Raw genomic sequence first — 26972 nt, forward strand, 5'->3', positions numbered from 1 at the left:
TTCCCTATAAACACTGTGATTCAATCAGACGTAGTTTACTTCAGTGCCTGGAATATGACATTGATTTATTTAACTCTGGGCCTTTGAATATGTTCTCTCTGCCTCGCAAATTCTTCCCCTTCCTCTTAATTTGGCAAGTTCCTACTAATCCTTCAGGCTCTAGCTTCCTCTAGAAAGCCTCTCCTAATCCCCTTAATTCTAGATAGATGTCCCTGCTCTGTGTTTTGGTGCCTCAGATTTCCTCTATTAGAGCTCTTATCACACTGCATTGTAATCTCCTATTTACCATATCCTCCATAAGATTATAAACTCTGTGAGGGCAGGAATGTGTCAACAGCACTTAGAGTAATTCCTGACCCCTAGTTGGCACTCGGTATGTTATTTGATAAATGAATAAATAAGGGAAGGAAGGATAAGGTTTCTTTTTGAGAATAGCAGAGATAACGGTACACAAGATCTCATCACATAGTACCTATTTAAAATACCATGACAGAATTTTTTTTTTTTTAGCTTGTTTGCAGTGGGAAAGAAAATAAAAGCAAGGAGACTAATCAGGAGATTGTGGTATTGTTGCAGTCATGTAGTTCAAAGAGCCTGAACTTGAATTGAGGCACTTGGAACAGAAAGCATAACAATTAATATGAAAGAAAGAAGAAGGCATAATAGAACTGGACCACTGGGATGTGAGGTGAAAGACAAAATAGAAAATGCTTGTAGTGCTTTGACATTGGCAGTGCCAGTGATAGCAATAGGGAAAGTTTGGATAGTAAGTTTTGTGTGGAAAAAGTTTAGAATTTTTAGGAGCTTTATATTTACATATTAAATTAAAATCATAAAGGAAAAGAATGCACTGCTTTTGAAGGCAAAAAAAAGTAACTTTTAAAATGCTTTTCAGTAAAATATTTGAGGTGGAAATTTTAGTTATAAATGCAGCTTTGGAATTTGTTGAATTTTAAGGAACTCACAATCTCACAAACTGCTTCTTTTTTTTTTTTTTTTTTTTGAGAAGCAGTTGACGCCTAAACAAAATGACTCTGTTTTGCTTGTGATTCTTGGTTGTCCTTGATATAAAAGAGTTGTAATTTTTTTAATACTATAGAAAATTTGACGGAAATCCATTACAGAGTTAGAATGGCTGACAATATATAAAAACATTATCTTAAACATTTATTTCTCATTTAAAGAAAAAAGATCCATAATATAACATTTCTCCAAGTCTTTTTTACTGTCATTTTGACAATAGAGAATTGGAGCTTCTTTGAAAGATCAGCAACATAGATAGAGATTGAGAAGTCATTTGTCTAAAGATGACTGATGATTCCCTAAGAATCAGTGAATTTGATAAGGGGAAGATCATAGAGCGAAAAGAATGAAAGAATAGGTGATGCTGCTGGATCTTTATAATCTCCACTCTCACGGAGAATAATTAAGAAGTGTCGGCAAAATATAATAGAAGGGGTGATAAGAGAAATGAGAGGAGTATCTAAATGTTACACGATGATACGGAAGTGAGGTAGTAGGAAGTGAAGCCGTATTACAATGAACTAACGAGGGAGTGAACAATTTTCTGTTCTTAGTCCTTACCTACAAGGAAGAATTACACTTGGATGGTTCTTGGCCAAAGGGAACCTCAGTGAACTTCCAATTACTTATCCTAAATTCTAGAATATTCATAATGTGAAACTCGATGACTAGCATCGTCTGCGTCCTCCAGCACAAACTTTGAGGTCTCTGTGATTTTATTCCCCACCGCACTCTTTTCCTCACTTGAATCCTAGCCAAGGGCCCAGCTGAAGCCTCCTCTAATTCATGTTGTCTTCCCTAAATCCTCCAGTGGTCTCTTATGTACTCCTGATTTTCCTTTTAACCTGAACCTTTAAATTTTTGCTTGTATCCTTTGTCTTCCCAGTGAGACTGTGAGCATTTTAAGCACCAGATCCATGTGTCCTATTCCTGCTTAATTCTTTGAGCACCCTCAGACCTCAGTTACATTATTAAAAATGAGTAATTTGTAATAAATTATCTTTGAGGTACCCATCAGAACTAAAGTGCTCTGAATCTTAAATACTGCGTAGTGCCACGTATGCAATAAACCCTAAAAGAATGACATTTTACTGTATCTCTTGGGGGAAAATCAAAATGTGCTTGGTTTACCTGGTTACAGTGAATTCTTAGTAGTTTATAATCAAAGCAAGACTAATCGTTTTCCCCAATATCTGTTTTATATACTTTCTATAATGACAATACCTAGTATATTGAATACATACAAATGCTGTCTTGCTAGTTTTATAAAGTTATAACTCCTTTATTTTATCAACGCAGTCCTTTATTTGTAAATATACTGTTCACGCCATTGGCTTGTTATGCCATTGGTGCTCTGTGGGAGCCGGTATACAAAGTAGTTAAAACCATGGGCCGTGCGGTTCAGTCCAGACCCTACCACTTATTAGCAATAACGCACTGAGCTGTGGCCCTTAATCTCCCTGAGCTTCAGTTTCTTCATCTGTAAAATGGGTAATAACTACCTTCCTCTTTGGGTTGATGAGAGAATTTAGATGACATAATCCAAATAAAGAGTGGAGCACAGTGCCTGGAACTCACTAGGCGCTGGATGTGGTGATTAGTCGCTGTAATGAGGTTTTCTGTGATATAACAATGCCACAGGAGAACATTTGCAGTTTTCACAGGTTAATTTTATGGGTGGTATTTCTGTTAACTTTTAAAACCATTTACACCCACTATTTTATGTGATCTTTTGATCATAAAATAGTAGGTTCTTTTCATAGTTAGGTAGAATTGAATTGGCTAACTTCCTTGTGTTCCACTACTTATAATTTCGTAGTGACAAGGTTGGTTCAACATGGAACAAAATATCTCCTACATGGTTTTCTCTTATTATATGATGCAGGATACTGTGTCACAGAATGAATCCAGGACGCCTCTCTCTAGATCTTTAAGAATCGAATCAGAGTTAACTACCAGGCAGAGAAAAGTCATGAAATTAAAACAGATACACGGTATTCTCCAGGAAATAATTCTAAAATGAACTTTTGTAAATGAGAAAGTATCTTGTGTAGCCTTTTACTACCTCTGCCTGGCTATTCCTAGATTTTACTTAGAAAATATTATAAACTTGTAGCCTGACCACATTGTGTCCTAAACACTGAAGGCAAACCGTATTGTGGGGATTTCATTTTAACCACAGAGAAATTGTAACAAGTCCAAAACCGCAGGACCCAAGTAAGTAGTAGATCCGGGAATAGAACTGAGAAGGCTCTGATTTGTCTTCACATACTGAAACCACAAGGTTCTGCTGCCTCTGAACATATGACAGATTGTCTAGTGCTGCTAGACCATCAGTACATGACCTGTCAGGAGCAAACTGTATGAAGACACTGTCTAAAAGCCCGTGTGGAAACCAGAGAAGGAGGGGAGGAGCCATTACAAGCACCAGATGATTATCGACTGATATTCGTGGTTGGGGTAATCAGTTGCTACCACAAAGTTTGCTTCTTTGCTAAGTTTGTAAAAGAAAAGTAGTCATTTCTAACCAGGGAAATGCTTTTACCCGTTCTTAAAAACATTTTAGTGATTTTGAATGAAGCTAGCTAAAGAGTTTACTAGGATGGCATCATATATATAAGGAGCATAAAAATTTTATGTTCCTTTCAAGATTTGACCCCACTCCCACATTTTACTTTTAAATTTTTGCTCCTTTTGCCTTGAGTTGGTTTCCAGAGCTGTGAAATAGTTGTTTTGAAAGATTTGTTCTGCTTTACTGTTGTTGTTTGGGGAAAAATTTTCCCAGCGTCCTCACTCTGTCAGGCATGTTCCTCTTTACTATTTTATATGGATAAAAATTCCTTGTTAGTATATTTTACTGTTTTATTTTATCACAGACTTTTTGCGGGATTATTTTCTTTCTTCCTGAAATACACCCTTCGAAAGTTCCTTTAGTTGAAGTCTTTTGGTTTTTGTTTATCTGAAGATGTCTTTGTTTCAACCCTGCTTTTAAAAAAGCATTCTTTATTTTCATTTCTTTTTTTTTTATTGAGGTATAGTTGAGTCACAACCTTACTCTTGAAAGAATAGCTTTGGTAGACATACTGTTCTAGGATGACAATTATTTTCTGTTAGGCCATTGAAGCCCACTGTCTATGGCTTCTGTTGTTGCTCTTAAGTAAAACATATTTCATGATTATAGGGCACTCATGTGTCAGTCTTCGCACGCTGAGAGCTTACATTTATCACTTAATTCTGATAACAAACTTATGCCAGTATTATTCTCATTTATGCTAGCGGAGATATAGAAGCACAGGACAGTCAAGAATACAGAATAAGTGAGAAGGACAGGATGACATCCCAGGAGTTCCGACTCTAAAGCCTGTGTTCTTTGTTTTTTTTTTTTTTTTTTAAGATTTTATTTATTTATTTATTTGACAGAGATAGAGACAGCCAGCGAGAGAGGGAACACAAGCAGGGGGAATGGGAGAGGAAGAAGCAGGCTCATAGCAGAGGAGCCTGATGTGGGGCTCGATCCCATAACGCCGGGATCACGCCTTGAGCCGAAGGCAGACGCTTAACCGCTGTGCCACCCAGGCGCCCCTAAAGCCTGTGTTTTAAACCATTGCCACAGCCAAGCTCATCCATAAAGCGAAAGATGAGCGATAAATATTACTAAATATTAAAGATATTTAAAAACTGTAGTAATTAAAACAGAGACTTTTTTTTCTGGATAAAGAGATCAGTACACTAATCATTACCACTGAGCTGTTATTCATGAGGCAGTCTCAGCATACTGTGCCTGTTTTCTCATATGTAAGATAATCATAGTACTATCTGCACTGTAGAGTAGTTGTGAAGAATAAGCAAGTGTATACAGACACATGCATATTACTTAGAAGTGACAAAATATTTGTTGCCACTAGCAATAGTAGAATAAAAGAGGAAAAGCACAGAAACGAACCCTACTGTATAACAGAATATAGTATCTGGTTACAGGCGATGAGAAGAAATGATGGACTAGTGCTGGCATAGTTGGTAAATTGTCTTTTTTCTTGAAATTTTATTCCCTAGACTTCTGGGAGGTCATACTTTTCTGTGCCTTCTCCTACACTTGTGATCATTTCTTCTTTCTCCTTGGTAGCATCCTCAGCACTTAAACTTTGGTATTTCCTACAGCTCTGTCCTTGGCTACTGTATGTGGGTGTGTGTGCATCCTAATAGAATCTCAGTCATGCTCACGGTTTTAATTACCAACTATATATACTGACTCGTAAATATATAAAACAGAAATTTTGATTATCTTTTTTTAAAAAAACTACATCAAAACAGTAAAAAAGTAATACTAGATATAGATATTATTTCCTAAATTGTTGATATCACTAGAAGAAATTTTTGATTAATATTTAAATAAATGTGGAGAAGACTGTAATAAGCATATCATCAAGGGCAGCAACTATAAATAAAAAGATAGTAAGGTCTGACTACATAAAATTTAAAATTCCTTTTGTAAAAACAAACAAACACTGTACATGATTCATGGCACAGTATACTAGAGTAGGGAAACTGTATACACATGGAGGAGACAAGTGAAGAGGGTAAGATTTAAAAGGTTTGGGAAACATTAGGGATAACCATTGGGTGTAATGGAGTGGAAGCTGACCCAGAACAAATAAGAGAAATCCCATATAGAGCAACAGGGGGAGTCTAGCCCAGGTTGCAGACCATAAATCTAGTGGCAAGGATGTTCATGGCTCTATGGCTTTCTCTGGCAATGCTTAGAATCGTGGGTTATCAGTAATGTTAATTTCTTTTGCCCTGGATAGGTTAGGTAGGTGGGTGATCGTACATATAAAGGGTCAGACAAGTAAGCTGTTCATATCAGAAATAAAAATCTGTCTAGTATACTTCAAAGCTCAAAGCCCTACAGTGTTTGGCCATTGCTGTAGAATAAAAACCAGAATCCTAGGCTAGAATTTTTGGGTTTCCTGTATACAATTCTGACCTTTTCTTTTAGTGTACCCTTACATGTATCACCACATGATAGCCAAATAGGGCTTCTTGCTATTTCTTGAAAAATGTTTTCTTTCTCAGTTTTCACCTCAATTATGTTGCTTCTAGTATTTACCTAGCTTGTAAAAACCTACATCTCTATTTTTGAAATCATAGCTATTCCTTAAAACTCAGTTCATTTATTACCTGGTCTGTGACCCCAGCCAGAAGTGATACCTGTCCTCTCAATATCTATAATTCCTTATACCAGTTTTACATTACTTTTCATTAGTTCAAAATATTTTTGTCTCTACTAAACTTTAAATTCTTTGATGGTAGGGACCATATTTTTGTCATTTTTGTATTTCACAGTGCCAACACAATGCTTTCCCTATAATAAATATGCAGTGAATATTTGCCAAACAGACATTGTATTATGTATGTATACTAAGTAGCAAGATAGGACCTTTAAAAGAAAATGTTTTGTCTTTTCTGTAGGGTAATTTTAAAGGCTTATTATTCTATGTTATTTCATGAACCTCTTCTCACGTGAATGTTTTGTCCCATAGGTATGGGATGAATTGCCTTATTCAGTTTGAAGATTTTGCCAATATAAATGCCTTTCGTCTCCTGAAGAAATATCAAAACCAGTATTGCACATTCAATGATGATATTCAAGGTAAGCTGGGTAGGGAAGGAAGTGAACATACAACACAGGAGGGCCCAGATACTCCCATGAAGTTAAAGAATAGGTATGATGGGAACAACTGAATAGACTGGAAAGGTGAGAGATGGTAGACCATTAGTGAGGTATTCTACTAGGATTTCCACGAAGGATTAGATCTGAGTGATGGTAAGCACCAGCGTGGAACTTTGGAGGAAGACAGCCAAAGTGAACTAAGGTGAATGCTATTGGAAATGGGATAGTCAAAGAAAAACTTTAGTGTAAGATGAGGATGATAATGTTTCTCTATTCATAGTTTGTATTGAGGACAAATATTCATTTGTGAAAATACCCTATGAACTAAAATGTACTTTACAAATACAGTTTTTATAAAATTCACTATGCTTAAAATCTGTGGTGTGACATAGCTAGATAAATATAATGTGTTTAAAAATAATGAGTCTCTCTACCTTTTGGGGCACACTAAAGTACTGGGTCGAATCTTTCTTTTCCCGAGATCCTTTGTGATGTTAATCACATTGTTACTTCAGTGCCGTTTTCATGACAAAGATGCTTTACATTATTTCAACTTTGTTTTCTTCCTGTTTCATTAAATTTCTTTTTGAGTATTTAAGTGAATATTTGGAGGATTTCAGGAGGGAGGTAAAGAGTCTAATTTTACAGAGCTATAGCCTTAACTTGAAGATACGTGTATAATGATACCGTGCCTTCGGTGTGGCAAACATAGATTTGGTAGACCAGGGTCTGAGTCACTACCAGTTCATTTTGCAGTGGTCTCTAAAATACGTTAGGGGAGCCTGGTTGGGTCTGTTGGTGTAGAGCATGTGACTCTTGATCTTGGGGTTGTGAGTTTGAGCCCTATGTTGGGTGTTGAGATTACTTAAAAATAAAATCTTAAAAAATAAATAAATAAAATAGCTACATAAACTATTGAACAAACTGACCTTTCTTTAATATTCTTATCTTTTGATTTCGTGGGTCCCACAGAAGTGTCCATACAGAAGTTAAAGACCAATATTACATACTTTTGAACCATTATGGAGGATTAATAGGCATTGGAGTTCAGTTTAAGACAAAGAATGCTAAATCTAAATCATCAGACAAAATGAGCATTTTGGAATTAGGGTCAGAGCTCCCATCAACTAGGACTAAGAATTTAGAGGTCAAGGCCTGGGCTGCATCAGAATTAAAGTCGAGAGCACAGGAAATCTGAGGCAGATGCTAAGCCAAGGCCAAGATTACTACATGGGGAGTTGTCCTGGAGGATCCAGGGCAGAATATCCCCCCTCCGCCCAGCAGGTCACCACAGTGGAGGCATTAAGTAATTAATTTTCCACCCCAGCTGATCTGTCCTAAAATATAATCTGCATATTTACCTACATACACATAGGAATTTAAGAGTATTACTGCCTTAGCCAACAAAAAGACAGATTTGAGAAAAATGGGCCCAATCTCTGACTAGAGAAAACTTTTGGCAAGTTAGTGGGGTTCTGATTAGAAACAACCAAACCATTTTGTGCATTTCTCCATATCAAAATAGTGTCCCTAGTGACACTTTTCCCCCATATGTTTCTGTTTTACCTTTTTAACCTTATGTTTTTACCATTTTGCCCACAATGTAATACTTTCCCCGTCGTGGGCATAGAAATTGCATTCCATTGCCAAGGAAAATAATTATGTAGCTATTACAGCCTCACCATGTAAATAAATGTTTCACACTGAACCCTTGGGGGACGTTTTTCTTTTCTTTTTTTTAACAGATGCGTTATTTAAAGATAGTTTATGAAAAGTATTTGATTTTAAAAATACTTGAAATTCTGTATTAGTGATCTAAAATAATTTTAAATGATAGAGATTTTGGTCTTGGGTAAAGATTTGGACGTTAATGCATTCTAACTAAATTATTTTTAACTGGAAAAATGTGCTGGCTAAATCTATTAAGGAATTGGACATTAAATAATATAATCTGGAGACCATCAGAATTCAGCAAATTCAGATAAAAATAATAAGGCCTTATCCTCTGGTTGTTTAAAATCAATTATAAAAAGAGTTGTTCTCATAATGGCCTTTCTGGAATGGTGGCTGTTCTCTACCATGACATTGTAAATATTTTATATAGAAGTTTTAGCCATAATAAACTAGTTTGATTTAAGGATTTTTTTTTAAATAAGGTATAGCCTATTCTTACACTAAATGCTTTGATAATTGAAAAGATCAAAATCAGAAATGGTAGAACAGTCTTTCCACAAAAGAAGGGAGACCATTGGCCAGAAAACATGCTTTAAAGTTTAATACCACTAAGTTCTAAAAAGCATATAAAACAGCAAATGAGAAACGGATTTTCTCTGTCAAGCTGGCAAAGATTTTTCTTATAATCCCAGTGTTAACGATGCTGTAAGAAGATATGCACCCTTATATATCTGTGGAAGTATCAACTGGTGCAACTCTTGGGGGAGGCAGTGTGCGTCAGAAACCTTAAAAGCCTACAGCTCTTGGATCCAACAAGTCTCTTTTTAGAAATTTATCCTGAGCCAATAAAGGTGTGTAAAGCAAATGTACAATACAGTGTCGTTAACGATAGTCGCCATGCTGTACATGACATCTGCAGGACTTACTTAAAGGTTTGTACCGTTTGACAGCCTTCATGCCTTTTGCCCGCCGTGCCCCCCGGTCTGTTCTCTATATCTGTGAGTTTGTGTTTTTTTGGCTTTGGTTTTCTTTCAGATTCCACATATAAGTGAGCTCATACAGTAATTGTCTTTCTCCACCTGACTTATTTCACTTAGCGTAAAGCCCTCAAGATCCATTCCTGTTGTCACAGATATTAGGATTTCCTTCTTCTGCTGCATAATATTCCGTTGTGTGTGTGCCTGTCTGTGTATGTATCACATTTTCTTTGTTCATTCATTCATGCATGGACATTTACATTGTTTCCATGTCTTGGCAATTGTAATAATACTGCAGAGAACATGAGGGTGCAGATATATTTTCAAGAGACTGATTTCATTTCCTTTAGGTTAATACCCAGAAGAGAAATTGCTGGATCATATAGTAGTTTTGTTTTTAATTTTTTGAAGAATCTCCATACTTTTTTTCGTAGTGGCTGCAGCAGTTTACTTTTCCACTAGCAGTACACCAGGGTTCCCTTTTCTCCACATCCAAGCAACACTTGTTACTTCTTGTCTCTGGTGATAGCCATTCTAACAGACACAAGGTGTTGTCTCTTACGGTTTTGATTTGCATTTCCCTGATGATGAGTGATATTGAGCACCTTTTCATGTACCTGTCGGCCATTTATATATCTTCTTTGGAGAAATGTCTGTTTAGATAAGGATATTTATTGTTATTAACATTATTGTTAACATTATTTATTTATTGTTAACATTCTTGAATGTTATTTTTTAAATTAATTATACTCTGATCATAAATGATCTTTTTTATTTTTTTTAATTTTTTTTAAAGATTTTATTTATTTATTCAACAGAGATAGAGACAGCCAGTGAGAGAGGGAACACAAGCAGGGGAAGTGGGAGAGGAAGAAGCAAGCTCATAGAGGAGGAGCCTGATGTGGGGCTCGATCCCATAACGCCGGGATCACGCCCTGAACCAAAGGCAGACGCTTAACCGCTGTGCCACCCAGATGCCCCATAAATGATCTTTTTTAAAGTGTGCATATTCTTGTGATTCAAAACAAATATTTAAAAACCATGATATACCTAATAAAATCGACATGAGTGTTTTATTTTAAAACACATTTGGAGACACATTAAAAGACATTTAGAAGGTATGTGTCTCATTGCAGGAAACATAGGCTTTAAGCGTTAAAAGTAACTTTCCAGACTCATTGCCAGAATTAAATCCGGATGTGAAGGGTGTGCTCAATAAGGACAAGCAAGTAGAAATAAAGATGCTCTGAGTGTGTCTGATGTGTAAGAGGTGTCCCCAGCATAAGCCAAATACAGTCACTAGTAGTGTCCTATGACACAGTCCTGGTAGGGCTGTCTTCCCTGCCTTTCTTAGCTTAGAAAATTCTAAGCCAATAAGAAAAAGAGGAAAGAACCCCAAATTCTCCTAATGTCTCCACTTGTACAATAAACTTAATCCTGTTTAGGCCTGGAGTTCCCACGTGTGCCACAAATAGTGCAATGATTGTGCGCAGCCAGCTGCAAGTAGAGGCGGCATTCCTGTGGTAACAGTGGTCTGTACGAAGTGCGATGCAGGGGGGGTTCTGCATCTCTGGGCTTGGTCAGAATATACTGGTTGTCCTGGGAGTCAGTCAGCATGCTAAGACCCACATCACACTCCATTTCTCATTTTGTGAAATTTTGCTTGGAGTTGTCCTCTTCCTCCACCCTCAGAACTGCCTCAGATTGACCCCTTCTTTGACAAGTGTAATGTCATCAGAAGTGTGTTCTTCCATGTCTTCCTCAGCGCAATATGCTGCCTTTCTCCCATCTTCAAGAATATCATCAAACATGGATGAACCTTTCTTTTGATGTTGTGTATTTTCGAGGGCTTCACCTCGGTGTTTTCCTGCTGCCAGAAGTCCCACACATTCTGTCTTTTCCTTTGCAGCCTCGCGCAAGGCCTCCGGGCGCCGCGTGCTGCTCTCCTTCTTGTTCACATCTTCGTAATCTCCCTGCAGTGTTCTCTGGAGGCCATAGGTAGCCTGGAAGACTGTGAATTTTCATTTTTATTCAGCTCTTTTTGGAAAATTTCAAATGCGTGCGCCTGAAACATTGTCTCTTCATCCCATAAGCCTGCATCTTTTTTCACTTCTCTGCCCTTTTCAGTTGGTAAAGAACCCATTCTCTTATCAAAGAAGCCCAGAGAGCCAGACAGGGGCAAACCTTCCTATATCCCTTTCCAGGTGACAGGTGACAGGGCTGCCCCCCCTCCCCCAGCCAGGGGAAGGGGGTTGGGCTGGGTTCAAGGAGGGCCCTGGCCACCCATTGCCCTCTCTGGAATGCAGTCTCTATTGTAATGTTATTTTTAATAGCAAAAAATGAGAACCCCTCTAATTATCCAAAAACAGAAGTTAAATAAATTATGACTTATATTATGGAATATTATAACTATACAAAATACTTTAAAATATGTTATTGACATGGTATGGTAGTCATAAGATATTTTTAAGTGACAGTATGTTAAAATAGTAGTCATGGCATGAGATTTTTTTACAAATTAAAATTTTCTTTAGTTTGCATATATCAGAGAACAGATGTAAGAATATTCATCAGAATGTTGAAAATGATTCAACTGAGGCACTAGGATTATAAGTGATCTTTTTAGTCTTTGTTCATCTGGATTTTAACTGTTTAATGGATTTATTACAATGGGCATGTACTTATGAATAAATTTTTCAAGTGTAAAAAGATAGCACTTTTTACTGAGTTGTTGAGCCATAACACAAAAATGCCTTATCTTTAATTACTTAATACCAAAGACCTATTGTTTCCACTAGTGTTCTTTTCAAAGTAGTACTGTTATTAGTTTATGTTGTAATTATGTTGTAATTAGTTTATGCTGTCATCTCTTAGAGGAGACATTCTTCATGTCACCACTTAATTGATAACAGTTATGGGGAGGAATATTAGATCTAACTGTGTCATATAAGATAAGTTATACAGAGAAAAAAAAGAAAATAGTATTCTGATGACACTCCTTCCTCTTCTTTGTAGATTCCAAGTTAATACTCAGTTGATTTAACATTAATGTTCCAAAGCACTTTATTTCATATGTAAACACATAATCACATTCCCCTGCATTTCTGCTAAGATGTCTTTACACTAGAAGACAAAAAACTATTTAGACTACTTTGTTATATTAGAATTTTTTTTTTGTCAAATATTTATCCAAAAAAAGAGGCACACGAATTAGAATGCAGGACTATTTTGTCAAATAAGCTTTTTATTAAAGAATTTAATTGAGCAGAATTTTTCAAACATTACTTTTCTTTCCTAATAGTGAAACCAGATCAGTTAGGAAAAAGTTCATTAGAGATAGTGGATAGCTTCTTTTCCTGCGTCTTCCGCCTCTTTCTCTCTACTGCCTTCTTCCCGTTAGCCTATATCATGCTTAAATTGCTTTAATTCTGAAGGTGATTGCCTTGACCCTTCATTCTTTCCTCCAACAGCCCTTGTCATTCTTTCTGTAAAAACATAAAAATAAAATATTTTTCTTGGCCTTGTTTCCCTCCCACTCCCATCTCCATCTCCATCTCATTCTTTCTTTTCTTATCAGTGCTCTTCCAAGGACTACTGTACACCTGCTGTCTTTGTTCTTTCTCTTTTATTTATACCTCAGCACACTGCCCTTCAGCTTCGGCTCTAGCATGTATAACTAAAGTAGGTCTCTGAAAGATCACCACAAAGGAATCACCGGATCCAGTAGTTATTTGTCATTTTCTCTCTTGATTGACCTTTCTTCCGTTTGTCACTACCTCTTCCCTTGGGTTCCATGGTACCATATACTTTCTTGCTTCCCCCTCCTCTTTGTCCGTTTTTTTACTTAGCCATCTTCCCCTATATCACATTCTTCTGCCCTTATTCCTGAATGTTCATCTTCATTTGGGTTCTCTCCTTTAGCCACTCACTGAATAGTGTTATCAATCCACATGACCTAAATACAACTACAGGTTTTCAAATTCCAGATCTTGATCTTTGACCTAGATTTCCAGGCTGAGTCCAGATCTGTATATCTGACTACCTTCCCGACATTGCCCCCTGCGCAGCACACAGACCAGAAGCACAAGCTCGTAAGTTCAAAATGGAACTCCTATTTTCCTTGCAAACTTTTTCCTGATCATCCAAACAAGAAAACATATGATAATTCTTGACTTTTTCCTCACCCAGTCTGTGCATTTAATCACTAAGACCTGTTGATTTTTATCTCTTAAATATTTCTTCCCTCTCAACTTCCTTCTCTCTTGGGTTGTTGCAATATCCTCTCTCCTCAGGAATTGCAATGACCTCCTGACTTATCTACATACCACCAGCCTCCGACTCTCTAATCTGCTCCCCCCACTGCTCTCTGAATTTAAAATCTTTCAGCAGCCATCTGTTACCTGTAATAAATTATAATTATATAATTATGTAGTTTATAATTTTAGTTTTATTTACGTATATATGTGTATGTTATATATTTATATGTATGTATTTGTATGTCTATAAAACTGTATATATAATTACTAGTAATATAAAGTAGAAGGCCCTGTATGATCTTGTCCCAACTCTTGCAGCATCAGCAACACTTTAATACCTACAGTTTCATATGTATTCTGTGTTCTCTCTTCTTTTACATTTTGGGAGGCTTGGTATACATATGGAGCTTGTATTCTGGATCTTTACTCTAAGATACTTGACTGAGCCATTTCCTTAAGGAAATCTTCCTTATCAGTTTCTGGTTTTTCTTTTGTCGTGTTCTTTTCTCTTATACTGCCCAGATTCCACAGAAAAGATTTTTTTCAGTCTCTCTCTTGATATTAGCTCTCTTTTTTTTTTTTTAAGGTTTTATTTATTTGAGAGAGAGAGCAAGAGTGAGCACGAGCAGGTTGAGGGGCAGAGAGAGAAACAGACTCCCCCCTGAGCAGGGAGTCCAATGAGGGGTTCAATCCCAGAACTCTGGAATAATGACCTGAGCTGAAGGCAACCACTTAACCAACCGACTGAGCCACCCAGGCTCCCCTGATAGTAGCTTTCTGCTAGGATGAGCTTTTTGCGAGTATTCTTTGAGCCAAGTGGGGGAAGACTGGGGGTCTCCATGCTGAGTATGTAAACTTGCATTTAATCTTGTTTTCAAGTATGGCATCCTTGCTCCCAATTATCCCTGATGCCTTACAGTTGTGTCTGGTGTCAGCCTCCGAGTGTGGAGGGTCAGCCGTCTGCTGGAGGTGACGAAATGGATCTAGGTTATAACTACTTCTCAACAGATTTTTGAGCAGTCTCCTGTTTTTTTGCCACTTCTTCATTCCCACCTTTCAGAGGTACTGCTTTCTCAATCCAGTTGCTTCTTAGCATTCCCCACGGCTGGCCAAGAATTCAGCTTTTTTACATCTGCTGCCTGTTGCCATTTGCCCATCTGCCTTCTAGCTTCTAAAATTTTGTTACTATCCTCTCCTGGTTCCTTGATCTTTTTTTCTTTCTTTTTAAAATCTTCTTTCTGTTGTTTTAGTAGAGTTTACTGGGGGGAGGGAAAACTAAATTATGTGTTCAGTCCCTCATTTTGACCAGTCCTCCCTGCCTCCATGTCTTTGCACATGCTTGCCCTCTCCGAGGTGCTGGACCTCTTGCGTTAATCCTTTGATACCGTGCTCTGGTCGCATGTACTCCTGATGCTGGGGCCCCTGCTTCAACAAAGTTACTCCTGCTCCCCTTACTTCTAGTTCCGTCTGATCTACTTAGTAGCACGTGAAGATTATCATTATTTGATTGCGTATCAGTCTCCCTTGCTAGTGATATATAGTAATTCTAATCAGATTTAACAAATCACTGCATTAGTAGAGGTCATTCTTTGATCAGTGTTAAATTTTAAGTACTCCAAAAGTCATAGTACAAAGATAAATTTCAGTCTGTCTTTGTCTGCTTTACTAAAAGTTTAGTTTTCAGTCTTGAAACAGAAGTTATTTTGGAACAATTTATTGTGGAAATTCACATTTTTATGAAATATTATCTTCCCACATTTATTCCCTTGACTGCAGTGAAATTTAAATCAAAGTAGTACCAGGAAGTAGGACTAGGACATGTGCAAGAATCATGCTCAAATTAACTTCTTGGTAGTGCTAAAAGTATCTGTTTTATTTTCATTAATTAATTCTATGAAGAGAAGTTTAGATGTTTCATCATGTCCTCATGAGATGTTATGGAATATATGTTTAAATAGAAGGCTCTGACATCCAATGTACGCAGAGATTTATTTTCTCTTATTTGAGGTAATATGTACAGACTTAAAACATCTTGGCTTTTAATACAGAATGATCCAGCATAACCATATAAAAGTGTCACCACATTATAGTTTGGATCTCCTAAAATATTTTATTCTATCTGTTCTTAAATGCCCAGGTCTGTTTAAAATCAAAATGATAATACAAATACAGTGATTGCTGATAATACTTCAACTTTGATTCTTCAGCTGGTTAAATCTTGTGGTTCTGGTAGAGTCTATAGAGACCCTTAAGATGATAGAATCTCAGGGTTAGAAGGGAGCTTAGAGTCCCTCAAATCCAAACTTGAGGTCAGTCTGCTTCAAAAAGCCTGAGATTGAGATAGCTTGAGCAACTATTAGTGGATAACTACTTATCTGGTGACTGGATCCTTATACTTCTCTAAAATATCTTTTCTTCTATTTAACAGCTCTTGTGAGTCCATCTTGATGTAGGAGACAAACCATTCTGATCCTGTTGTGATGTCTTTTCTACATAGATCAGCCGTAGTTTTACATAGGCTCTCATTTTACTTTATTATTATTTTTTGAGTATAGTTGACATACACTGTCATGCGTCAGGTGTACAGCATAGTGATTCAATAACTATATGTTATGCTGTGCTCACCGCAAGTGTAGCTGCCATCTGTCACCATACAACACTGTTACATTACCATTGACTGTTTTTCTTACGCTATGCCTTTTATCCCCGTGACTTTTTCATTTTACAACTGGAAGCTGCCCTTCCCCCATTTTGCCTGTCCTCCCTCTCTGGCAACCATTAGTTTGTTCATTCTCTGTATTTATAGATCTGATTCTGCTTTTTGTTTGTTTATTCATTTGTTTTTTAAATGCCACACAGAAGTAATTTGTCTTTGTCTGGCTTTCTTCACTTAGCCTAATATCTTCTAGGTCTATATGTGTTGTCACAAATGGCAAGATCTCATTATGGCTGTATAATACTCCAGTGTGTGTGTGTGTGTACGTACGTACACACCACATCTTCTTTATCCATTCACCTATCAGTGGACACATGAGCTGCTTCCATATCTTGGTTATTTGTAAATAATGCTGCAGTAAACATAAGGGTACGTATATCTTTTTGAATTAGTTTTTTTATTTGTTTGCAGATACATCTGATAAGGGGTTAATATCCAAAATATGTAAAGAACTTATACAACTCAATACCAAAAAACAAATAATCTGATTAAAAATAGGCAGAGGACCTGAATAGACATTTTTGCAAAGAAGACATCCAGATGGCCAACAGACACATGAAAAGATGTTCCACGTCACTCGTCATCAGGGAGACGCAAATCAAAGCCACAATAAGACATATCCTTATACCAGTCAGGATGGCTAAAATAAAAAAGACAAGAAATAGCAAGTGTTGGCAAGTATGTGAAGAAAAAGGAACCCTTGGACACTGTTGCTGGGAATGCAAATTGGTGCAGTCATTGTGGAAAACATTATAGAAATTCCCCCCAAAACCAAAAATATAAATACCATATAATCCAGTAATTCCATTGCTAGGTATTTCCCCAAAGAAAACAGGCTTTCATTTTAAATAATGTATAGAAGACTAGCCTCTACATAATGTATGACTTTCCACAGTTCATACTTTGTTAATAACGGTGGCTCAAAATTACAAGCATTTTATTTTCATGTTTTACATTGTTTCTAAATAAAAAACATGCATGTGACACACAGGTCTTCAGTAATTTATTTATGACTACCAAATTCTACAAGACAGAAACGAAGAACCCAAAGATTGAACAGAACAGACATACTGTTGGTAAAATGCTTAATTCATCTTTGGTACTTGGCATATATAACACTTCATCATTGTGTCATTCATCAAACCTTTTCTAAGTCCTTTTTTTTTAAACCAAATGTGGGTGTTTAAAGTTTAAGTGAGCTTTGCTGCTTGGTGAGTGATCTAGGAACCATTATAGGTAGAGTGTTATTTAGAGGAGTAAAATGTAAATACAGCTGGGAAGTACTACAGGAGGGTCCAAAGTTTTATTTCAGACATGAGCCAATAAAGAAGTTGAGCTATGCAATTAACGTTTAAAAGCAAGAAAACTGCTGTGTGATCTGTGAAAGCTTATATGTCAAAGTAGTCAAAGTAGAACTGGTGAAGTTTCTGTGACCTTGGGGCAGGATGAGAACAACTCAGTCTTCATCCTAGATAAATTTTACATTAATTTTGTGCACCTTTGGGATCCACCAATGATTATTATAGGTAGGAACCCAATTGGAGGACATATAACATCAGATTTTAATTGCTATTAACTGTCAGTTTTTCAAATTGAAGATTAAAAGATTAAATTCCAAATGTGTTGAAACATCATTCCCACCACCACCATTATCAGCAAGCACTTACTGTGCACTTACTTTGTGTAGACGGCATCAGGAATAGGTTTCAGAGTCCCTAGAGTAGTTAGGTGGAAGAATCTAATAGCACTTAGTACTCTTTTATCTCACACCGTACAACTGTTTTACAGATGAGGAAACTGATATACAAAATAATTTCTCTAGGGGTGGCTGGGTCGCTCAGTCAGTTAAGCATCTGCCTTTGGGCTGAGGTCATGTTCCTGGGGTCCTAGGATTGAGCCCTGGTGGTCAGTGGGGGTCTCTACTCGGCGAGGAGTCTGTTTCTCCCTCTCGCACTGCCCCTCCCCCTGCTTGTGCTCTCTCCCTCTCATTCCCTGTCTCTCAAATAAATGAATTAAAAAAAAAACCCAAAACAAAAAGCCAAAATAATTTCTCTAAATTCATCCAGCTAGTAAACAGGTTGAGCTGGAATCCATATAAGAATCCAAACCCCATGCTCTTATTCATCAAATCACCACATTAAGTCACAGAATCTTTCTGAAAGTTAGTAAGAATACTAGTGAGTTGCTGTCCTAAAATGTTGACGTCAGTAGCCTGAGAATTTCACCTCATTTATAAACATGGGGTCAGACAACCACAGGTTCCCTTTCTGTACCAGTTACCCTGTTGTGCGATGAGCTCAAGATGTGAATGAAGACTCCAGGCTTCAGATTTGGCGTCTATTTGAGGATCACTCAAGCCTCTCTCGTATTTGTTTCAGGAACAGCATCTGTGGCAGTGGCGGGCGTCCTTGCGGCTCTTCGAATAACCAAGAACAAACTGTCTGATCAAACAATACTCTTTCAAGGAGCTGGAGAGGTACCTGCCTTATACAGTGCTTACATTCCCTTAAATTAATGAACAGAGTTTATTATTCATTAATTTGAAGTTCGAGGTATTCTTTCAAATTTTTACTATATTGCAGCTATAGGTTTTATTGAAAGGTTCCCCAGTTAAGTATTGAGTCATATTCATTTGTCATAAGAGACTTGAGTGTAGAGGTATAGCGATCCTTCTCACAATCTTAAATTTCTAGAGATTATCAGATGGTGGCGTGGGTTCTTGTTTCGCATGTTTTGCGGGAACAAAAAGTTTACATTGTGTGATGATGTATAAAAGCCTCTAAGTATTTAAGCTATTATATCTGATGCTTTTAGTATCCTCCAGAGGCACATATGAAAGTTTTCTTAATTTGACTCACCAGTCAGTGCGCACATATATAACTATATACAAGTTTTTAAGAAAAAAATATTTGAACTGGAGACTTGTCCTGCATTATAACTGTTCACATGCAAAAGAACCAAAACATTTACAATTGCTGGAAGGAGATGGCAGCGAGACAAAAGTGGGCTTTTTTCTGTTCTCTTTTGCTATGAGTTAATCATTTGAAAGAGGAAGACTAGACTCCAGTGATAATTCATCGCCCAAAATAGAAATTAAAATGTCAATTGAGTTTGAGCTTCTTGTGAGAAAACTGCCCAAATCTGTTTAGAATTATACAATGTAATGAATGGAGAAGTACTTTTTGGCCATATGTATTTTTAAGAAGCTTTAAATTTTCAAATTGAACATGATTATGAATAAATATATTACACTGGTAGAAATTGTGTATATTGTGTTGGTTTTGATTTTACTTGTTCTTAAAATGAAATAGGCAAAGCTAAAGCTTAAATGCCAAGATGTAAACATGTCGGAGTATTCAGAATGTAAATCTCAAGTTCATTTTCACGTCAAAATAAAAAGCAAGGCTTAATTATATCTTATTAAAATTTGAGGTTTTTATTTGTACGGCTGTTACATGCTGTACTTAATTTTAGTCAACTTCTTTTGAGTTCAAATTCTTTGAATTTCCAAAGGGTTTTGATGAATGGTACAGGCCAGTTCTCGACTCAGCAGGGCAGAGGTATTCATGGTTGGATGATTCAAAACTGGCACTTGCTTGTCCCTGAAAAGGTTTTGGGCATTCACAGATTATCACAAAATTTATCAAATACCAAAGAAGTTGATTCCTTTAATCTTGCAAGAGATTTCACAGTACTTTCTTTGTCCAAATTAATAGAGTAAATAAGTGCTTGGGGACAGAGATTGTATGTGTTTTATTCTATTGCCTAATTGGTCAAGTTCCCATCCAAATGACCAGGCTTCATTCTTCAAATTCAATGAGCGGAGCTGGCGCCCAACAATAAACAATGCAGTCCAATAAGCAGGCTGACCAGGTCATTCTTTTAAGCTCAATATTTTCTTGTTGGAGCAAATCTTAATTGCGTTAACAGGATTAAAGATGATGACAATCAAGGGTATATCACTGGTTTATCTGTAGCCGTAGAGCAAGCCACATAATAGTGGTTCTGTTGTGATGACAAGAGTAAATAATTGTCCTTTAGCTTACCCCAAGTGTGACAAAAATACTTGGCTCCCAGTATAAATGAATGAATGTAAGTGTTTCGGTCAGTAGAGCCATTCTGTTCTTTCTTATTAACAAAGATAAAATGGAGTGAAACGTTACTCTTGATAAGTTATAATGTGGAGCAACTTTTTAAAGTTTTGTTTTCCTAACGTCCTTCTCAGGCTGCCTTAGGGATTGCACACCTGATTGTTATGGCCATGGAAAAAGAAGGTTTACCAAAAGAGAAGGCCGTGAAAAAGATATGGTTGGTCGACTCAAAAGGATTAATAGTTAAGGTAAGAATTTGTCATTTTCAACTGAATAAAAATTAATGTGCCATTCTGGATGCCCATCTCAAAGATTACTACTACTTCCCCTCACCCTACCCCCGACACTGTGTTAAAAGAGTAGCCATTATACATGAATGCCCATGTCGTACAATAATACTGATACTCTTCTCGTAAAGAAGCCTGGCGTGGCTACAGAATCGGCCTGTGAAGTATGGAGGCTCCTTGCAACTCTACAGGTTGTCCGTGCATTTGAATTACTTCCCAGAGGAGGCAGTTTGACGTTGATACAGCTGAAACACCTAGGTATAGCTCCTTTTATTAAGGGCTAGCTGTCAAATTGCACACTAGCTAGGAAAAATAACAATTTTCTCTCGATTAAATTCTTGAGGGTTTGAGTGGGAATTCTGAGAAGTGCTTTAATAAATGGGCTGTTTCAATGTTAACTACAAGGTTGTTTCCCCAGCTCTAATAGAGATAGCAAGACCTAGTTTGTAGATTATTGTGAGAACCAAATAAGACTAGGTAGGTTGACAATGTTGCTACATAGTTATAAGGCATTAATATTACTTCTACCATCTGTATACATTAAGCACTCTTCCGTAAACTGCCAGAAAAAAATACTTGTAAATTTCCTTTCTACATGAAGATGAATTTTTATAATAACCAGTGATAAGCATAGACTTCAGGAATTTAATATAAAAACAAATGTGAAGGTGTACAAATTTTCTGGAAAACTAACTTATGTGTATCCAAAGCCTTTAAAATTTTATGCTTCTGGGATGGCTGGGTGGCTCAGTTGGTTAAGCATCAGCTTTCGGCTTAGGTCGTTATCCCAGGGTCCTGGGATCGAGTCCCGCATCAAGCTCCTTGCTCAGAGGGGAGCCTGCTTCCCCGTCTGCCTGCTACTCCCCCTGCTTGTGATCGTTTGCTCTTGCTCTCTCTCTCTCTCTGACAAATAAGTAAATAAAAATCTTATAATAAATAAGTAAGTAAATAAATAAATAAATAAAATTTTATGCTTCTGATCCAATAGTTTCCATCGTAAGAATATATCTTATAAAGATGTATACAATGTTTTATGTTTTTTTCTTTAAGTTTTTATTTAAATTCTAGTTAGTTAACATACACTGTAATATTAGTTTCAGGTGTACAATGCAGTGATTGAACACTTACATATACACCTGGTGCTTGTCACAAGTGCACTTCTGAATCCCCATCACCCATTTCACCCATCCCCCACCCACTTCACCTCTGGTAACCATCAGTTCTCTATAGTCAAGAGTCTCTTTCTTGGTTTGCGCCTCTCTCTCTCCCTTTTTTTTTTCCCTTTGCTCATTTGTGTTGTTTCTTAAATTCCACGCAGGAGTGAAATCATATGGTACTTGTCTTTCTCTGACTGATTTATTTCACTTAGCATAAAACTCTTTAGCTCCATCCATGTTGTTGCAAATGGCAGGATTTCATTCTTTTTTATGGCTAAGTTATATCCATTATATATACATTATATATGTATACACACACACACGCACACAGATGCCACATCTTCTTTTACCCATTTGTCAGTCAGCGGACAGTTGGGCTGTTTCCATAATTTGGCTATTGTCGTTAATGCTTCTGTAAACATCAGGGTGCATTTATCCCTTCAAATTAGTATTTTTGTATTCTTTGGGTAAATATCTACTAGTGCAATTGCTAGATCATGGGGTAGTTCTATTTTTAACTTTTTGAGGAAATTCCATAGTGTTTTCCTCAGTGGCTGTGCCAGTTTGCATTCCCAGCAAAAGTGCAACAGTATCCCCTTTTCTCCACATCCTCGCCAACACCTGTTGTTTCTTGTGTTGTTGTCTTTAGCCATCCTGACAGATATGAGGTGCTATCTCATTGTGGTTTTGATTTGTATTTCCCTGAGGATGAGTGATACTGAGCATCTTTTCATTTGTCTGTTGGCCCATCTGTATGTCTTCTTTGAAAAAATGCCTATTCATGTCCTCTGCTTATTTTTAAATTGGATTATTCATTTTTTGGGTGTTGAGTTTTATAAGTTCTTTATGTATTTTGGATACTAACCCTTTATTGGATATGCCATTTTCAAATATCTTTCCTATTTTCTTGCCTTTTAGTTTTGTTTATATCCTTTGCTGTGCAGAAGCTTTTTATTTTGTTGTAGTCCCAGTTGTTCATTATTGCTTTTGTTTCCCTTGCCTCAGGAGACATACCTAATAAGAGGTTGCTATGGTCAGTGTCAGAGAAGTTACTACCTATGTTCTCCCCAAGGATTTTAATGGTTTCCTATCTCACATTTAGTTCTGTAATCCATTTTGAATTTATTTTTGTGTATGGTGTAAGGAAGTGGTCCAGTTTCATTCTTTTGCATATTGCTGTCCAGTTTTCCCATCACTATTTGTTGAAGAGACTCTTTTTCCCATTGGATATTCTTTCCTACTTTATTGAAGATTGACAACAAACTATTCTGTTCCATTGATCTATGTATCTGTTTTTGTGCCGGTCACAGTGTTTTCTGTTTAAGGATGCTACCATAGCATTACTTAGAATAGTGCTGTTTTATCATGCAGCCATTATAATAGTAATACGCTGTCTTCTGCTATCTTAGCTGAAGAAAAAAAAAATAATATGTTGTGTTTACCTAAATTAAAGGATGGTTGTGAAATAATTGTGGAGTAGCCAAATGAATAGCGCATACAGTCTTAAGGTTTTTTTTAAAGAACGATAACATTAAAAGATTAGCAATGTAATGTTAGATGTAAAAAGGAAAACACCATGTTATATGTTACTATTTTATTTTAAAAATTGAGTTGCATGGTTGCCTGGGTGACTCAGTTGGTTAAGCAGCTGACTCTCGATTTCAGCTTGGGTCGTGATCTCGGGGCCATGGGATTGAGCCCTGTGTTGGGCTCCGTGCTCAGTGGGGGGTCTGCTTCAGATTCTCTCTCCCCCTCTCCTTCTGCCCCTTCCCCACCCCTGCTTGCACACATGCACACTCTCTCTCAAATAAATAAATAAATCTAAAAAACATTGAGTTACATTAAAATTACAGAAGTAAATATATAAAATATGTATTAGCTTAAAACATATTATTTTTAATGCCTTTCTCTATATTCCAAATTCTCCTTAGCAATGTGTTCTTTTAAAGCTATAAAATTTTTTTGATTAATATAGACAAATTTTGCCTTAAATAAAGAGTATATGCATAACTTTTTGTGGCAAATGAGTATAAGGAAGTAAAACAAGACAGGAAGTACTTTTACAATATCTCCTGAGAATCAAATAATAATCATTTTATTAATTGTATTAACTCGAAATGTAATTTTTTATAATATATAAGAAAGCATAAAGTTTAAAGTTTTTTGGCCTAAAAACTGCTATTGCTTGGAAGAATCAGCATAAATAGAAAAAGTTGTACTTTGTGGCCACTCATATTATGGTCATGAAATGATTTTTACTGAATGAAATTGCATCTGGGTCAGGCATTGTACTAGACTTTGGAACTCAGTGAATCCCTTGATATCAGGAGGCTCACAGACTAGTGGGAAAAACTCAAACAAGCCAAAAGTTATGTCTCTACATGAAAATGTTATAGAAATATGTCCTTGTTGCCAGGGGTACCCTAGAAATGATGTTCCCAGCTGCACCGACGAGAATAATGGGAATGCCGAGGAGGGTTCCTAGAAAAGGTGTCTCTTCACCTCAGTTTGAAAGGAAGAGTTAGGAGTTTATCTGGAGTCTCCATGGACATCTTAAATGTCTCCTATCTGAAAGTGAGACAAGGGAAGTATCATGGAAAGTTCACTAGGAGAGCTTGGCTGGACCTGTGGATCATGTCTTTCATCTCTCTGTGTCTTCAAAGCCCTACATAGTGTCTAGCACATAACTGACAATAAGTATTTTGTTAATAAATGAATTGATTGATGAGTGGTCTTCCGGGCAGAAGAACAGCATTTGCAAAAGAAGATATTTCACTATAAGAGGCATTTAGGGATTAGATTTGAAAGGAAGCAGAAGGCTCTTCTAAACCCTGATAATGAGCAGTTGAAGAAACTTATGCAGAGGAGGTTCGTGTCTTGTCACTCTAGGATTGTGGAGGGCAGATTGAAATGAGGTGAAACTCAGTAAAGGAAACTAGTTACAAAGCTGTTGTAGTAATACAGATAAAATTAATTGGTAACTGAAAGAAAGCAGTGATTATGGGGGTGAGTGAAAGACATTTGATTCAGTAGATATTTAGCAAATAGGATTGACATACTTAGTAACCACTAAATATGGAAGGAGGGGTAGGGTAGAGTACAGGCAGGACTCTGTCTGGATAAATGATGTGGCCATTACTGCGGAAAAGGAATAACGAACAGACCAAGTTTAAGAGAAAGATAACGCGATCCAGTTTGGAAATAGCAAGTTTAAGGCACCTTTGCACATCTCATGGAGATGACCCCTTGGCAATCAGAGGTACAAGAGTGACGCTCAGGATAAAGGTCTGGGCTTCTGGAGATAGAGATTTCGGGAATATCTGCATGCAAAAAGTTGGAGCCATGGAAAAAGCCATACAAATTGTGTCATATTTAGGGATGTATTACAATACATGCAAATATCTAAAAAAAAAAAAAGTGGAAGTCTGTGACTGTGGATTTCTTTTATGATTTCTAATGACATTTTTATGTGAAATATATATAAAAATATACAGATTTTAGCATCTCAAATAATTTTAGTGTACACTTACTGAACCTGAGACTCCAAATTCCATGGATTACAATGCTTGGAATAATTGTGAAGTTTGTTGCCTAGACCTAATCAGTCACTCTTACCTCATGTCCTTTACTTGCCAAAATAAAGAACTGCATCAATGCTGCTTGCCAAGATAAAGTTACATTTTAAAAGGTCGTTATATGTTTAACAGCTTGTGTGCTATTTAATATAAAAGAAGCATGAAGCTTCAATTAACTACTTTCTCCTTCAAGTTTTTCAAAAGTTAAAATTATGTTGATTTTTGTTGCAGAACTAATAAATCTGAGGATAACTAGTAAATTAATATACTCTTCAAATTTACATGATTTTTGTTTGTTGTCCTTTATCCTTAGTACTTTCACAACCTCTCCTGAAAATCAATAAGACTTATTTTATTAATTTTATTAACCTGTCATGTAATTGTTTATAATACAGAAAAATATACCAAACTCCTTCACTTTTTAAGACATAAAACCAAAAACTAAAAAGTGTACTGTGTGGTTGCCTTGTTTATGGAGTTACATCATCCGACCAGATGATACTTGTTCTGACAGTGAAATGACATCGGCCGCCCGCTAGGAGGGCCCTGTCTGTAGATGTAGAGAGGGGCCCGATTCAACTCTGATAAACTGAGGACCTGACAGCAGAACCGGGCCAGTTCAATGGGCCAAACGTCCAAGCGGGCATGGATTCCAGGAGGCAAAGAAAGCACTTGAGGGAGAGGTCTTCTAGTGCCTGTGTGTAGGAAGAAATAAATATTTATCATAACAATCCGTAGTTAATTTTTTATACCTGTCCTGCGTCATGAAATGCTAACCCCAAATCTCGATGGTCTTTACCACCTATCCTCTCCACCCGCACCAGAGCGTCTGTGCTTTTGAAAAAGGTGGTCATTCAGTATGGTTAGCTGTATCTTCTGTCCTCTTGTAAGAATCAGCACAAAATAAGGTGGTAGGGGAGATTGAAGAAATAAGAGCGCTCAAAAGAAATTCTCAGCTATTCATAATACATTTGGTGTAATTAAAGACTAAAAAAAAAAAAAGAAGAAACACAGGATTTGGGATTTCTACAATAAGAAATGCCCATGTGCACTTTGCCAAAAGAAGGCAAAAAGCATTTCGGTGAGGGATCCTGGAAAGGGGAATGAACAGAAAAGAAATCTTCTATATCCATATCCAACTGATAAGAGTAGTGTAAAGAATATGGATTCCAAATCAGATTTTGAAAGAAGGAGGAAAATGATCCGTTGGTGTAGAAAATAGAAGTCTAAAGGTGCAGGTGGTCGCCTTCATGTTGCCAGATCGAGAGGTCACATTCCAGTAGTTTATTCTTCTAAGCCAGATCTTCACATCAACGTCGAAAATGCTATAGAAATTACATGAGAGACCTTAATCTTTGTCTGTTGGTTCTTCTCTTTTTGGCAAGTAGAGGCTTTCAGTAGCGCTATTACTGCATTGCATGATTCCCGGCCTTCCTAAGTCACCAGCAAGAATCAAGCCTTTGGGGGAGAGGCCGTGGGCCATCTGGGTTTCTTACTGGCTTCGATTGGCTGGGGGCTGCCAGTGCTGTTGCTGTGATTAAGAAG

At 37.0% G+C, this 26972-nt stretch overlaps 1 protein-coding gene and 1 pseudogene across 1 annotated transcript in view; one reads left to right on the plus strand and one right to left on the minus strand.

The window, feature by feature from the left end:
* The window catches only part of ME1 (malic enzyme 1), a 176501-nt gene that overhangs the window by 123250 nt on the left and 26279 nt on the right, over positions 1-26972 (plus strand). Inside the window, exons 7-9 of the mRNA XM_045804466.2 lie at positions 6564-6673; positions 18696-18793; positions 20543-20656. Of these exons, the coding sequence (XP_045660422.1) occupies positions 6564-6673; positions 18696-18793; positions 20543-20656 (322 nt within the window). The remainder of the gene's footprint in view (positions 1-6563; positions 6674-18695; positions 18794-20542; positions 20657-26972) is intronic.
* LOC123796988 (solute carrier family 9 member D1 pseudogene) lies at positions 10457-11488 on the minus strand (annotated as a pseudogene).

The sequence above is a fragment of the Ursus americanus genome, chromosome 29 (genome assembly GCF_024610735.1).
Source record: "Ursus americanus isolate L20-20 chromosome 29, mUrsAme1.1.p, whole genome shotgun sequence".
Lineage (NCBI taxonomy): Eukaryota > Metazoa > Chordata > Mammalia > Carnivora > Ursidae > Ursus > Ursus americanus.